Genomic DNA, 16,982 nt, shown 5'->3' on the forward strand with positions numbered 1-16,982 from the left:
AGTGCTGGGAGACAGTTTTATTGAGCATCTGCTGGATGCTGGGCACTGTGTACTTTGATGTTTACCCATTTAAGACTAAGCAGCCCTACAGGATGCTACTGTACCCATTGGACAGAAAAGTAAATTGAGGACCAGAGAGAGGGCAATAGGCCATAGGTACAGGTGGCTGAGCTGGGACTCAAGGCTGGGCTCCTCACACCTCCTGTGCTAGCTACACTCTTCCCCTTGCTCCATCCCATTTCCTGCAAAAGGCTGGTCCCCAGACTCCCATCCCTCCTGCTGCCATGAGGGCAGCCCCTGGGCCTTGGTGCCACAGCCCAGGGGGGATTCAGGAGCAAGTGGTTGCAGGACGGGGCAGACCTCTCTCCCTGGCCTCTGCCTGGACATTTTGCCATGGGGCCAGCGCTGCTGCTGGGCACACGTGAGGTGCTGTCACATGCATTAGTTCATCTCTGCTCAGACAACCCTATGAGAAATCTCTTATTATTATCATTTCCATTTCACAGATGAGAAAATGGAGGCACAGAGAGGTTAAGTAACTAAGCCAACATGATACAGCTCGCAAGTGGCAGAGCCTAGATCTGAACCCGGGCAGTGTAGCCCCAGAGCCCACCTGTGCTTTTATCCTCTGTCCTATTGTGCCCAGCACAGGGTCTGGCACTGAGTCGGTGCCGAATATGACCTCCCTTCTCGCCCCTCTGGAGGTCCAACCCTAGGGGCTTCTAGGGGCAATGGGCATTATTTATAGGGCTTGGCTGTCAGGCCAGATATTTGCCAGCTGAATTGACAGCTCAGACAAACTTTCTGACGGGGTGAGGCTGTAGCGCGTGTCTTGGACCCTAGAGACCCGCGTGGGATGGATCCTGAGGTGCTGCCATTTGCCATCTCTGCTGGAGCCTGCTTCAGAGCTGGCGGTGCTGACCCAGGACAGTCTCTGAAGGCCACTCCACTCCTTGGGCTAAAGGCCGAGGGGGACAGTGTGGAAGTGCAGCCTGGGCTCCTTACAGGGCACCTGCGTGGCAAGGCTGGTACATCAGGATTCTCTCAACTTTCCAACTCTGGCCATCGCCAATGGCAACTAGAACCTACTTCCAGAACATTCCACCCCACAGGCAGGCTTCTAACATAACCAGACGAGTCCTCTGCATCCATACAGCAGGAGAAAGAAAAGCTTCCAGCTCAGGGGCTTGAGTCCTTTTATATTTTTGGCCTGTGACCCCCAGGAAAAATGTTTCACATGATGACCCCAGGCACACAAATTTGTTATGTGTGTGCGTGCACATGTGTGTAACTCCAGCACGAGTTCATGAAAAAACGTTTACCTTTATTCTTCACAAAACCACTCTGATATTTTCTATTTTATCCTCTTTTGTTCTTTCTTTCTATTTTTTTTCTACTCCCATACTACTTTATTAAGAACAAAAGATGCTGATCATGCCTCGGACCGGCAGATAAAAGATAGGATGCCCAGCATTTTTCAGAAAAAGGAATAATTTTTTACAAGTATGCCTCAAATATGCCTGGGACACGTTTATACTAAAAAACTACTTGTTGTTTATCTGAAACTCAAATTTAACTGGGCATGCTGTATTTTTATGTGCTAAATCTCACACCTCTAGTTATGTGCTGCTAACCGGATTTTGAGACCCTCAAGAATGAAAAATACTGTCTGTAGACCAGAGGGTCTGAAAATGTCTTGAAATGGGATATAAGCTGTTGTGTAAAGATGGGAATTTCTTTCAGGGGAGAGTCCACAGCACTTTGCAGTGTCTCGGGGGACCTATCGGCCACATACAAAAAGAACCACAGCACAGCAAGTGGTGACACCTGTCAGCCAGCTCAGGAAACTCAGGTGCTTTCCCAAGTCTTCTCGTCCCCACTGCTGGCAATCACCAGCCCATGTGGCCTCCGGCCGGGAGCTGGCATCCCCCTGCTCCTGAGATCCTGCTCGGCCTCCCTCACCTGGGCTCCTTGCCTGCCAGCCCCTGTGGGGACCAAATGCTGTGGGTCAACCAGACCTGGAACAGAGATGTCCTCTGAGCACCATCTCTCTCCTGCATCCCCTCAGTCCGGGCCGTGTGTAAGTCCTCCATCCCAGGCCGGCAAGGCCAACTCTTCCCACGGTCCAGAGGATGCCCCGTCTGAGCTGGCTTCTAGTAACTTGCATGTCCCCAGGCAGCGGGTGGCAGGGCCACATCTTGGCATTTTTCACTCCTCTGTGTTGCCATCCAAAGCCTAGCTGTCCTTTAGGGGTCGCTCCTCTGAGCCTCCCTCCAGGGCTCAGCCTTCCTTCTGAACCCTGGCCACACTGCCTGGCTGTCACTTGCCATCCTGCCCATCAGGGCTGCCAACTCAGGACTCTGCCCCCTCTAAACTGCCTTCCACCCCCGCTTACTCTCTACCGTTACCCTGTTTTGCTCAGAGCATTTACTCAGTAGCTGAAATCATCAAATCCATGTGGTTGAGTACTTATTGGCTGCTCAATGCATCGGAACGTAGATTCCAGGTAGGCAGAGGCCTCATCCATCCTGTTTACCCTGGATCCCCAGTGTCTTGCCCGCAGCAGCTTCTCCACAAGCATTTGGCATGTGAACATTTTCCATTTTATTCATGAACTCGATCATGTAAAATGCAAAACCTCTGTTGTCCAGATCGGCTCCTGCATGCTAGGCTCTTCCCTAACGAGCCTTATATGTCGATTATTCACTTGATCCTTATGATCCCCAGTTTACAGATGAGGAAACTGGGGCCCCAAGAGGTTAAGCAACATGTCCAAGGTCACACAGCTGCTCAGTGGCAGAACCGGGATGTGAATTTAGATAGCTTGGCTCCTGAGTGCATGTCCTTGAGCGCCACGCTAAACTGCCGTTTAGTCTATGCTATACTAAAGATGCTTACAGATTCTGCCAACAGCCCTTGTACGTGCAGCACCCTGGACCAGGCACCGAGAAGTGACTACACGTGTCAGTCTGGCTGTTAGTGGGGAAGAGCGCACATACGTGGAACTGCCACCAGGGGCAGGACATGCCCAGCGTAAGCTCATTTCCCCAGGTTCGGAGGAAGGAGAGAGAATGTACAGGGAAAACCTCATGAAGGAGGGGGCATGAGAGGTGGGCCCGAGAGCTGGGTAGGAGTTCCACAGGCAGGGTGAGGGGACGATGGGTACCCCAGCACAGGGACGGGACGTGCCTGGCAGGACTTGCTTTTCTGGTAGTCTGCCCCGACCAGTCGTCAGTTAGGACACCAGCAGAATGAGAGCCCTGTGGGGGTGAGAGGGTCTTACTTTTCTTGTGGCTGTAGAACTTGTCCTCAGAACCATCCTTGGACTTCTTAATTATCAGTTTCCCAGACTCAACATCGACTTTCAGCTGCAATTTCTGAGGAATCCCGAGAGATTCTGACTTCACCTGCAAAGAGGAAGAGGAGGAGGAGGGGAAGGAGGAGCAGGAATGGGGAGGAGGAGGAGGAGCGGACGAGGGAGGAGGAAGAAGAGGAGGGGAGGGGAAGGAAGAGATGCTGGTCATCCCCTCTGCCTGGGCTGGCCCACAAGCCCCGTCTGTATGGCTGGGCGGCCCTTGGCTGGTCCAGCCCTGGAGTCCCGTGTGGGGCCATCGGGCTCCTATTTCCGAGCCTCCCTCACCCCAGCAGCACATGTCCACGTTTCCAAGGGCAGCTTCTGAGAATCGCTAAAATGTGGGAAGGAGCCCAGCTCATCCATTGTGTGCACATCAGCTGTTCTGCCAACCGGTTTTATGGAGGAAACCGATGAACTACTGGAAATGGTTCATTCATTGCTGAATTTGACAACATTCATTAATCCGATGTGTCATCCACTTCCAGAAAGGATGTTAGTAATAGATGTAAGCTCTTGGGCCTTGTTCCAACTAATAATTGAACACTTACTGATAATTAGGAGAAAAGATAAATGCTTAGACATGCTCAGAAAGTGGAACTGCGTCCTAACACAGAATTATCATCTGGGCTAGAAAGGACGTTGGGGTGAGCGTGGGGGCAACTCATCCTGTGTTTCTGAATGTGGGACCAGTGCTGGGCTGCGGGCACCAGAATCTCTGAGGATCATTAAGAAAAACAAATCTCTGGGAATTTCTGAGAATGGAGATTCTAACTCAGTCACTCTCAGGAAAATCACGGGAATCGTATTTTTTTTCCTAATCCCCGCTTGAGGCACTATTTTGCTGCCCGTTTGGGGGCCCCCTGTTTGATGTCACTCACTGCCGCCATTTTGAGAAGGGCAGCTCTTCCCTGGGGAGCCTCGATGTGAAGGAGACTCCACAGAGTCATCTAACATTTAACCATCTTCACAGGGAGGTGGTCCCACTCACCGCCATTATTGGCCATTGGGCTCCTTGTCCTTGTACAGTCGAGCCAAAAGCTTTCCTTCCACAGGGACCAGAACCCTGGCCCCCAACTGTAGAGGAGAAGGCCACAGTCACTTACCTCAAAGGTGACAGGCGGGATGAGCGAACGCCGGTGGGGAGACTCGGGGCCCTCATGCAGCAAGGCCTTGACCTGTGGGCGTAAATGCATAGGGCTCTTCAGGCTGGGAGGTGAAGGAAGGGAGCACAGAGCCTGCACACCTGGGCATTCTCTGAGTGAAGAGGGGACCAAAGAGGAGCCCAGAGAAGATGCAGAATCCCCCAAGTACCTTGTCTTCGATGGAGGACAGTAGACTTGTCAGTTGGCTGAGCTTGGCCACCATGTTGACGAGATTGGCCTCACCAGGCACCTGGGAGGTGAGAAAAGAGCCCATAAGGACAATAGTCGGAGCGCCAGCTGCGGAAAGGCATCAAGCTGAGCACACTCCATGCTTCACCTCATTTCGTCCCCCAATAAACCCGGAAGGACTGTTATCATCCCCCTTTGCAGACGAGGACATCGGGGATATCTCAGTCATCTCAAAATTATCATGACCAAAAACCACATCTTCATTTCTTCTTCCCTCTAAATCGGCTTCTCCCCCAGTGCTTCTCCTCTCATGCACCCAGATGCTTAAACAAACTTCTGGGATTGGTCTTCACTATTACCTTTCCTCCTCCTCCGTCTATGGCATCCGTGCTCTGGCTCTACTTCCAAAATACAGCCAACCCCACCGCTTACGACCCGATTCTGGTTTCTTCCCGCCACCAGGAGGAAATTATCCAAACTCCGTACCCTGCCCCTTTGGGGTCTTTATGATCTAGCCCTCACCCCAGCCACGCTCATCCTCACTTCTGAGCTGCCCGTGGCCTTGAGCTACACTTTCTGAGGAATCCCCAGAGACGTGGATTTCACCTGGGAAGGCCACCTCCTTGTCATTCAGTCTCAGATGCAGGAGGAGCCCTTCCTGACCGTGCTGGCCACAACAGCCACCAAACCCCCCACCGTGCTGCTTCACCACCACCCCGATCGTCGCTGTGTTCTTAGTATGTATCCCCCACTAGAACGTAAGTTCCAGGAGAATTGGGACCATGAGTACTGTGTTCACTGCTGGGCTTGGTGCTTAGAACGGCGCCTGGCCAGTGAGGGTGCTCAGTAAAGTTGTTCAATGCCTATCTGAGGCCCAGAGAGCTGAAGTTACTTGTCTGAAGCCACACAGCTAGTAAATGGCATAGCAAGACTTGAATCCATGTCTGCCTGGCACCAAGTCCATGATCTCAAGCATTTATTCACAGAACAAACATTTATGAAGCAGCTATTCTGGGCCAGATGTGCTACCAGGTGCTGGAGATATCGAATTAACAAGATACCATCCCTGCCTTCCAGTAGGACAAGAAAATCAGAAACCTGTATAACTTGAACATGGAGCAGAATGGAATGAGGCTCAACACCAACCACGTGACATCCCTTTACCCTACTCCTTGCTTAATGTCAGCCAGGCTGCACTTGCTTTTGACCTCAATTTTCCACCCAGCCACTTTAGGATACCACTGCCACCATCACTTCCATCACCAAGGTCAGCATCGCCACCACTACACCCTCACCACGACCGCTATCACCTCCATTATCACCATCGCTCCACCAGCACCCACCACCCCCAACCACGACTCTCACCACCATCGTCACAGCAGTTAATATTGACCAACGCCTTCTCTCGGATTACTTCTTGGTTTTGCCCTTGAGCCCTAGTAAAGCTCGCCATCAGTCTGTGCTTATTACTGATCAGGGGAAAGGCTCGTGGGACCGGAGCTGAGACTTGGGTTAGGGCAGAGCAGTCAGGTCGTCAGTAGATGGGACTGGCAGGATCCCCTTGTTTTTCTCACAAAGAATGAAAAGGTGACGGATTCAAGCCTCCTCTTTCTCCTACGTGGACACCTGGAACGATCGCTTGCTGCACAGGGCAGTCGCCTTGAAGTGTTAGGATGGTGTCTTCTCTCCTCTCTGAATCTGTGTCTTTTGGGGCAGGTTTGGCAAAAACTTAAAAAGTATAAATGAAGTTACTGACCAACCCGGACTTAGTTCTTGGAACAAATGGATTAAAACAATGCTGGAGCTTTGCCTGCCTGTCTGCCTTGGATCAGGCAGAATGCAGACGATGATCTGATGAGCTCTTATGCCCCGACACCACGCCAAGTATATTTAAATGTGTTCACCCATCTAATCTCCATGTGTATTGATTCTTCTAATCCTTGTTTTGCAGATGGGGAAATTGAGTCAGAGTCGAGTCAACGTGTCCCAGGTTACACAGCTAGCATAGACCTGAGATTTGAATGTAGATAAGTCCAGTGGGTCTCAGCTGGTAGTGATTTTGCCCCCCAGGGGACATCTGACAATGTCTGGAGACATTTTGGATTGCCACAACTGGGGGAGGCTAACGGCATCCAGTGGGTAGCGGCCAGGATATGTTAAGTTCTATAGGGCAGAGAACAGTCCCCCACAACAAAGAATGACTTGGCCCAAAAAGTCACCAATGTCAAGACTGAGGGCATAATTCACAGCTTAGCCTGGAAGTGGGCAAATTGATCTGAGCGCCACGTGTGGGTTGACAGAAGCTGGCCCAGTGACTTGTTTGCTTTTCAGTTGAACCTTTCAAAGGAGGATGTGGGCTCAAAGGTTAGAGACTGTCTTGGGTCTCTCCCCAAACCTCAGGCCAGCAGTCTTTTTGCACCTCCCAGCAGTTCTCAGATAAATTCCACATGGGGCTGCAGGGGTCCCCATCTTGTCTCATCCACAGAAGGGGAAGGGTCAAATGTTGATCAGAGTCTACCCAGGTCAGAAGTCTCACACACGCCATTTCCCCTCCTCCTCACTTAGTCCAGAGTGTTGGGTACCACCACACCCATTTCGCTGATGAGGAAACTCAGGACCAGTGAGGGTGAGTCAGAGGTTTCTGATCCAGAGGCTTCATGCAGCCTCGGAACTCCCTCCTCGATTCGTGAACTTTTGAAGGCATCAAGAATGACCTTGTCTGCTTTTCCTTGAGACCCAGGGTCTCCTAAGGGAAGGTGGGAGCAAGAACCCTTTCTCTACATTTGCGTCTGGCAGCGCCTGCCATCCTGTCCTGCCATTGGACATCTTTTCATATGTATATGAAGTTGTACAAATGGAGCACACATGCATTTTCTCAGTAAAGACATCTAACAAACAATTTGGGCAAAATGAAGTCCCCCTTGGCCCAGCCCCCTTCCGCCCCGCCCCACCTCCCCAGCAGTGATCAGAGTAGCTCTTTGGGTCTAAATCCTTCCGGTACGATTTCCACGCCTCGATTGCATCATGGTTTATAAGATTGCATCATGGTTTATATACGGTTCCGCCAGTTGCTTTTTTCACCCAACAGCACGCCCTGGAGATCTTTCCACATCAGTGCACATACCTTAGAATAGAATTCTGCACCATACTTTCTTTAACCATCTCTCTACGTCTGTGTGGTTTCCAATGTTTTTGCTTTTAGAGACAAAGCCACAATAAACGTCTTTGTCAACATCTCGTGATGCAAATGTTTGGTTGTTAAGATAGCTGCCTACGGCTACTTGAAGGATGCGTGTCACATTTTCATGCAAATGGCCAAACAGCTTTTCAGAAAACCCATTTCCACTCCCAACAGTGAGCGGTGAACACGCGTGAGTCCGACTCCCCACTTCCCAGCCAAGCCCTGACTCCGCCAGTCACCGTTTTGCCCATCTGATAGGCAAGCAGACATCGCCCCACTTTGAAAGTCACTTTCCAGTCACGGAGGTGAGGTCGAACATCTTTTCATATGTCTTTTGGTCATTCCCAGTCCCTCTTCAGTAAAACAGCCTTTTATAGATCCTTTCTCCATTTAAAAAATTGGGCTGCTTTTACCTATTTGTAGAAGGTTTAAAAAAAAAAATTAATCCCTGGTCCCTTATATTTGTTGCAAGTGCTCTCTCTCCAAATACTGCTTTTGCTTGTTTTTTGACTTTACTGATGACACCTTTTGACACATAGGTCTTTGCTCAATGGACAACTTGGCCTTGGCTCCCTGCCAGAATGTGAGCAGGTGTGCGAGGGGGGCGGGGGCGGAGGGACCTTCACTTTGCCTTTCCTGGGGCAAGGGGTGGCATCAAGCTTTTAGAAACCTCCTGTTTTTGTTTTTTCCAGTTTCTGATGAGAAGCGATGGGAAAACGCCCCGGCTTGGCTCATTCAGCACTAATATGTAGTTTGGCTGACGGGTGCGTGATTTGATATCTTTATTTCTCAAATCAGAATCAGGCAATGGAAATGCCTTACTGGGGGCGGGGGTTGGGGGAGGCACGGGTCCTGAGGCTCTCACTCCCCACCTCATGCTCTGGCTGTCCAAACAATGAAAGGCAGAGGTGGGGTGGGGGGCTCCCTGAGCCCTCGGGACACTGTCTACCCACCTCCGCTCACCACCCCCACAACCCCCACCCCGCCCTGGTTTGTCAATCTCGTCTTTCCAACCCTTTACCTGAGGCCGTGGACGGAGGCCCGGGGAGAGCTGCTGGTCAAACAACCTCTGCAGAGACTCCAAGGATGGGAGAGTCCGGACGACTTCGCTGGGGGCAGGGGACAAGGTGAAGGTCACAGATTAGTGAGGACTTGGCTGAGCATTGCTCCAGCAGGAGATGCGGTCCCACCAGCTCTGGCCAAGGCTGGGATCCTCCCCAGAACAAGCCCGGGCAAAGATCCACCCCCCAGACCCCCCCTTCCCGTCCCCCACCCTGGACGAAACTGGAGTCAGGATGCATAGACCTGATTTACCTCTCTTTAGCCACACTCAGCTACGCAGCCCACAGAAAATTTGGATCTAGAATCCCAAAGCTATTTTGAAATCACTTAGGAAGCCACAGGTCCCAACCTTTAGTGTTTTTAAGAATCACACAGACACCAGAGTGTTAAAAATGCAAATTTCTGGGCCGAAACCTGGTTTGGTCTGGAATCTGCATTTTAAATGCGTGCCCCGGGGGCTTCCTGTGCTCACCGTCCGCCTTCTGGTTCAAGTGCCCCCCAGCCACTGAGAAGGACGCTCTGGGAGACTTTCTTGTCCAATCCATTGACAATTCCAATCCAAGCGCTTTGCTGTGTCTTTGTTCCTGTCTCATCTTTTTCTATTGTCTTCACATTATTTTCAGCATGGTGGGCAGACAATTTCGAGTTCTATTTTTCATTTACTATTATACCAAAGTGGTTCATATTTTTACATATTTACCATTCTAATGGTTTCAAAATACTCTAACCAAGTAAATGTGTCAAACTCGACTGCTAGATCTTCCGGTTATTTTGGGAGCTTGGTGATTATAAGTAAAGGCTGCTCTGAACAGCTTCGTTCACATAGCTTTCCTTATTTTCAATTCCAGTTTGAGGATAACCAGGGACTATGGTTCTTGATCAGTAATGCCAAGCCATTGAGTGATGGTACCAATTACAGGGCCAGCAGTGCTGCTGGAGCCCACTCATGCTGTGTGCTGTCCGAATTCTTTCTGTTCTTTTCTTTTTCTTTTTCCTCTCTCTCTTTTAGAGAGTATAACACTGCATTTCAATATTGATAAGTTGATTTGCATGTCTTTAGTTTCTCGAATGTAATAAGTGTGTTTCTACATGGTTGGTTTCTAGTGTATTTCTCTCTGTATAAGCTATGCTTGTCTATATCAGTTTTCTGTTGAGAATTTTGTTAGCATTTTTATACGTTGGTACAAACTCTTCACCCATTGCTTTGCTTTTTATTTAATCTAGGTGTTGTAAGCATTTTTTTCCATTCTATCATTTTCATCCTAGGTGGGCTGGATCTCATTATAAAGTGATTTATAATTTTTTATTGTTCTGTTTTTCACCTTTTCCTATTTTAATTTTTTTAGGTAATTTAATTAATTTAGGTAATTTAATTAATTTTAAGGTAATTTTTTTGCTTACCTTAGTTAAAAATTCATCATCAGCATTTACTAGGGAGCAATTCTTGGCTCATTTTAAACTGGTTTCTTACTTACTCTTTTTAAAGCTATGCTATATATGGGTTTTTGTGGTTGTTATATATTTTTAATTCCTTATCTCATCTAGAATTTTTTCTTTCTTTCTTCTTCTTTTTTTTTGCTGAGGAAGATTCGCCCTGAGCTAACATCTGTGCCAATCTTCCTCTGTTTTTTAGTATGTGGGCCGCCAGCACAGCATAGCTGCTAACAGACCAGTGTAGGTCAGCACCCCAGAACCAAACCTGGGCTGCTGAAGTGGAGCACACTGAACTTAACCACTAGGCAACCAGGGCTGGCCCTAAAATTTTTTTTTAAGAATGTGGTAAAACTACGTTCATCTTTTTCCAGATTGCTATTCAGTCTCACTCAACAGCACTTGCTCTTTTTTCCCCGCAGTTCTCTTGGGTTCGTCCGTTGCAGGAGGTCTTCTTGAACACGGTAGGACTTGTTTCCAGGCGCCTTATCACTCATTCAGCTGAAAGTCCGGAGGCCCCCGTGTGCACTAAACAATGCCGTGTTCCCAGATTTACGATATCTCACCATTGCAAGGATGGTGTTTGAGCCGACTGGCTTGAAGTGGTCATCCTGGGCCTCCACTGGCAGGGGAGAGGGAGGGAAGCGCTGGGCGGACAGGGTTCTGGGTTTCCATCCCCCTTCCACCAGAGCCACTCTGTGCATCTGTTCACACAGCGGTATTCCGTTTACACGGTCATTTCACAAAAGAATTCCAGGCTAAAAAAAAAACCTCAAAAGCACTAATTCAGAACGTGTTAACACCAAATAGAGTTCTCTCATTGTTCTCCTTTTTCAAAATGCTATCCTAAAAACACAAATACACAAACACAAACTGAATCTGTTGGATTTTCTAAGAATAATGCTTTATTCCTTGTATTTGTAAACTCTGTAAAATTTTGAGAAATCTGACTGGCTCCCAGACATGTCTGGAGGTGTTGGTTTAGGGTCAGAATAACCAATGACACATGGGAACTTCAGCTGGAAGATGTAAGAAGAACTGGCCTTATATACAGAAAGGATTTGTCCAGGGAAGTGACCGTCCGCAGGGGCCCTGGAAAACTCACCGAGCCTCCAGTCACCAGCTCAGGAGAAGCTGGAAGCAAAGACACAAAAGGCTGCAGTCCTGGGGCAGGTCAGACCCCAGAGACAGCTCAGAAGGAGCCTAGGCCCCTGCACAGCCATCCCGGAAAGAAAGCCACCTCCCACCTGGGTCTCCAAGAGCTGGTCAGTTTCCCCAAGATTCCCAGTCAGTTTCTGCTAGCCCGTCCAGTTTCTCTGAACCGAGAACTCCACGCTCAGAAGAGCAAGTCCTGGTGTTTTTTTCTTTTCCTTAATTTGTGCTTCCCCTATTCTTTGCTTCTTTTTCTCATCTTGCTTTAGCAAAAATTTCTCATACAGTATTAAATCATCAAGTGATAAAGGGCAACTCTTTTTCTTTTGTTAAAATGTTTTAAGGGAATGATTTTAATGTTTCCCTGTCAGGTGTAATTAGTTTTACATCGACACATAATGCATTATTAAGGAGATATCTTCTGTTTCCTTTTTTTAAATGATTTTTATAAATTAGAAATGATTTTTAAATTTGATCACATCTATTGAAACATCTATGCAAATGACTCCTTTCTCTCAATCTTCTGCTAAATTACAGTGTTTTCTTTACACTGACTCATCTTTGAAGTGATTTCTTAGATAAAGCCTACATTTTTCATATCACTAAATTACAGTTGCTAGAATATTACTGAAATATTATACATTTATTTTAATAAGTGAAACTATATAGTTTTATTTCAGGCTATTATCTTGATGAGGTTTTTGGATTTGAATTATATTTTTCTTGAAGATTGATTAGGCAGTTTTTGTCCTTCAGGAGTGGTTTATAGATTATGATCATTTTTATTCTTTGAAACTTCAAAGGAGGGCATGCATGGTGATTTTTTTAAAATTGTTTTCCTCCCTTTATTGATCTGCTGAAATCTATTCAAATATCAATGACATTAAGGCTTTGGGCACGGCAATTTTTAGGTTTCATATTTTATGTAAATATTTGTTCTATTTAATTATAATTTGAATATTTAATAGCCATGTAATGGTGCATTGTATTCTTTATTGACTTGCGAATTTTTAACGCAGATTATTAAATCTCCTACATTTCTAATTTTAAAAATTTTCTTAATAGATTTTTTCCTAATTTATTCCTGTTTTTTATCTTACTATTTTCCTCCTATTCTCTTCCTTTCCACTTGTCGTTATTGTTCATTCACTCAATGGCGATTTCTGAAAGACCCTGCTCTGTTCACTGCTTTATCTCCAGCTCCTAGAACAGTGCCTGGCAGGTGGCCAGCATACATGTAATCTTTGTTCACAAATATTGAATAAACAAATGTTTCAAGTACTTTGCTGGATGCTGGAAGTAGCAAAGTGATGAGGACGTGACTCATGATGCTGTCAAGAGACTCACCGTCTGGATTCACTTTGTATGTTTGACTCATTTTTCTACGCCTCTTTTCATAATAGAGCATTTAAAGCTACGGCTTTTCCTCCAACTTGTGCTTTGGCTGCATCACACAGAGTTCTGATATACAGTGGTTGATTACTCTACTCTGGGCCCCCACATCTACCCCCTGTAAGCGATCATTGTGTCAGTTCCTTCCTTAATTCAGCTGAGATTTAGGAGACGATCTAAACATGTCCAGATGGTTGGGTGGTTGCGGTTAGTTTTGTTATTTATTTCTATTTTTATCATATTGTCTTCAGGGAATATAGAATGAACAATTTCACTTTAGGTGTATTCATACCCAGCTGCTCAGTAAGCTGCTGGGTTCTTATTTTTAGGATCATCAGCACTCTAAAATTTCTGGAAAAAAAATTCTTGGATCCTTTTTGAAGTAGAGATGCGTGATTAGTACATTTTCACAATTTGTTTTAAATCTGCAAGGACTCCCTGTGCTCTTGAACGATGTCTAGGTTGAGTTAATCCCAAGTCAGTAGACTTTCCCTTGAAGGTATTGCTTCAGAATTCACATGGTATCATCAAGGAGTCTGCATACTATTAAATATTGTAATTTTTAACAGTAGTGATGCTGTTCCTAATTGGTTACTTTCTGAATTCATCTTCCCTGGTGGTTTAGGAACATCCTAAGAAGGGGTTTAGATGTTGCTCTTGGTTGTTCTGATAACTGGATCTTTATGAGGTTTCTCAATACCTGGATTTAGCTCCTTTATAGGTCTGAAAAATTTTTTGTCTTTTATATATTGAGTCATCAATTATGCATCATTTTTTCCTGGTTCTTTGAGAGCCCATCCTACCAGCTATAAGTGGAATCTCTATGCCCTCTTTCCAAAGACTATCAATTTTTTATTGCACATTCTGTGCTCATGCTTCTTGGGTCCTCCTGTTTTTTTCTGTATACGCTTCCCTGAGACTCTGCTCTGTTTTGTGATTTGATTTTCAAATTTGACTTAAAAACTACAGGTTTATGTTATAGCTTCCAATGACACAGTTATAATGATGGTGAAGGATTTCTGTTTGGGGTTTATTTGTTTGTTTACTAAAACCTTTACCCCACTCTCACTTAATGGATAAAACACCCTCTTCCACGCTTGGACATTTTATCTTAAAATGCCACTTGCAATCCTTCCCATTTCTCCATTCCAGCGGTTATCAAATATTTCCAGACTCTGGTGACTTTCTTCTTCTTCTCTGGAAACGTTTCTGTCGGGTTCCAGACAGCCTAACTTGGGGCTACAATCTTCCTCGAGCCTTTGTGCAGCTGAAGTGCTGTCTTTCAGATGCAGTACTGACATCATAAGGCCATTTTTGCAGACGAGGCCCTCGCACTGTTGCTCACTCCTCAGCTCTGTGCAGCCTCCCCACTCTCATCCTGGGTGTTTGTGTTGGGCCAAGTGGTCAGACCTGGCCACGCTTGGTGCCATCCTCTGCTCCCTGTTCCTCCTCCTCCTCCTCTATCCCATGTCTACATGTTCAGCCTGGGTCCCCTTCTCTTTCACCCCCACTCCTCACTGTGGTGTCCTTAGCCCACTTGTCTCCCACCTTTAAGTGACAACTGCTTGCTGATGAATCCCAGGTGTATAACCCCAGTGCTGAGGTCTCCCAGGCTCTAACTTCCAGCACTAACTCCTTGGTTGGCAGCTCAGATGGCCAGATTCCTCATAGCAGCTCAAGCCAATCGTAGCCCAGAGAGAGATCTCCCCACCTCCTCCAGCCCCTCCTCCTTGAGTTTGACCTTTCAGTAACTGGCATCACCATCCACTCAGTTGCTCACACCAAAAACCTAAGGGTCACCCTCTATTCATCTTCCCTTCACCCTACCCCCGACCAGGCAGCAAGTCTGCCAGCTCTACCATCCACACATACCCCAGGTCACACCAGTTCTCAACACCCACATGCCTCCGAGCCCTCAGGGCATTACATTTAACTAATATCTATTAGCTGTTCCCATGTGCAGGCACTGTCTAAACCCCGGGACTCGGCAGGAAGCAAAACAGACACAGATTCCACCTCTGCTCGCTTCCCTTCTGGTGGGCCACCATCATGCCACAACCACAGTAGCTCCGAACTGGTCTCCTGCTTTGGGTCTGCTTCCTGAGATCCATTCTCCACAGCCCGAACTCGGATCATGGCACAGTCCTGTCCAATCTCTACAGGGCCTGTGAGGCACACATGCTGTGGCTCCCATATTGCAAGGGATATACTTATACTAAAAACACATTTCCTATTTATCTGAAATTCAGTGAACTGGGCATCCTGTGTTTTTATTTGCTAAATCTAGCCACCCTATGCCTGTTTCTCCCCAACCTCCACTCCTAACAATTTCCTTCCCTCATTATGCTCCAGCCACACAGACTTTCTGTTTCTTGCAATCCTGCCTCAGGACCTTTGTACTTGGCATCCCTTTGCCAAATGGCTGGATGGTTAGCTCCCTCTTGTCACTGAGGTCCCAGCTCCATCACCACCTCAGAGAGGGCTCCTTGACCCCCAAAGGACACTGGCACCCTCCCACCCCATGTCTCTGTGTCTCTTTCTCCTGTTTTATTTTGTCATGATGCTTGCTAAAATCATCTTGGTTATTTACAGACTTAATCTACTGTTGCCCTCCTCACAGAGGCATCGGCTCCTGCAAGGTCTACAAGAGCAGGGACCTTGTGCGTTGTGTTTATTGTTGTATCTGCATCAGCACAGAGCTCAGAGGAGGCCCTCCACACACACCTCTTAAGTAAGTAAAGGAATTAATGAATTGAAGACCTGTTGCAGTCGAAGCAGTTTAAAAACTATGAGTTTACAGTTAGTTTCATGGAACAACATCCACAGGGGCGGCAGGGGTGATGGGAAACGTAATTTTGTTCCTAAGATTTTCTAAAATTCCGTGCCTGGGTTAAGAGTCTCTAAGCTTGGCTATCACTTTGCCTATGAAGGTGAAGACAACCAAAGTGTGCAGGGGGAATTTAGAACGTCACAGTGTCCCTAATTGTAACTGGACGTTAACTGTTCAGTAAACAGAGACATGGAACGGCTAGAAGCCGACACAATGTAGCAGAGAGGCAGGCATGTTGGAGAAGCTGCTGTCAGCAAAAGGAAGAGGTGACCCAGATCCTACGAAAGTCCAGGTGGCAGTGCAGGCTTGGGGAAGGTGCCCATTGACTAGGGGAAGCTCAGGGCACAGACTTACAGGTACGTTTCCTCCTGGACAAGGAACAAGCAAAGAACTGGATCTCCACTGGAGCAGAAATCAAAGCTTGTTAGCAGTCATCACGAAACTGTGTTTCTTAGAAAGTGCCGTGTGTGCTTTCCCCAGTGATAAATGATTTGTAACAACAGCATCAAACGGAAAAATATCCCTCCGTGGAAATCTATAAAAATGATGGCTGTGGGTCCAACTGGCTGAAATTGCATTCATTGAAAGCCAATTCATTGAAATTAAACCCGACTGGCCAATTTGATGACTGCTCAATTTGTCAAAAGAAATTATTTGTCAAATTTACCAAATGTACGGATTGTGCTTTTAACAGCTTTTAAAAGGAAAGTTCAGTGTGATTACCGATGATGAAAGATTCTTTTTTTTGCCTATTAGCTAAGCTAAGATGAATAAGGCACCAGAGAAACAGACAAGAGAATTTTGAAACTGCTGTCTGTGTAATAAAACACAAAACAGTATAGGCTGAAAAAACCTCACCCACATGAAATGCTATTTTTCCAACCAAAATGTTGACCTTTCATTTGTGATGGGATATTTTTGGGCTCTTTATGATTTCTTTCAGATGCTTTTGACTGTTATTTTCTATTTTTTCAAGCATTTAAAATATTCTTTTGCCAATTCTTCAGATAGCATATCAGCTTTAATTTTGCACTTATAACAATTAAAATGTAATTAAACTTGAAATACATTTTAATGTTAATTAAATTAAAACATAAAATCAAAAAAAATCTAAAAGAAACCGGAATTTTTGCCAATTGGTCATTCGATGAATTCAGTCTGGGAAAACTGAAGTTTTGGTGAATTGGCTCACTCTAAAAAAACTGCCACCCCTGGCAATGGTGGGACATCACCGCCCACACAGAAAAT

The 16,982-nt window shown here is 46.5% G+C and overlaps 1 protein-coding gene across 1 annotated transcript in view; it reads right to left on the reverse strand.

Moving 5' to 3' along the window:
* Positions 1-16,982, reverse strand: part of INPP5D (inositol polyphosphate-5-phosphatase D) — a 122,010-nt gene that overhangs the window by 47,066 nt on the left and 57,962 nt on the right. Inside the window, exons 6-9 of the mRNA XM_046644662.1 lie at positions 8,889-8,976; positions 4,667-4,747; positions 4,459-4,530; positions 3,284-3,407 (exon numbers count right to left, since the gene is read on the reverse strand). Coding sequence (XP_046500618.1) covers positions 3,284-3,407; positions 4,459-4,530; positions 4,667-4,747; positions 8,889-8,976 — 365 coding nt within the window. The remainder of the gene's footprint in view (positions 1-3,283; positions 3,408-4,458; positions 4,531-4,666; positions 4,748-8,888; positions 8,977-16,982) is intronic.

This window comes from Equus quagga, chromosome 17 (genome assembly GCF_021613505.1).
Source record: "Equus quagga isolate Etosha38 chromosome 17, UCLA_HA_Equagga_1.0, whole genome shotgun sequence".
Taxonomy (NCBI): domain Eukaryota; kingdom Metazoa; phylum Chordata; class Mammalia; order Perissodactyla; family Equidae; genus Equus; species Equus quagga.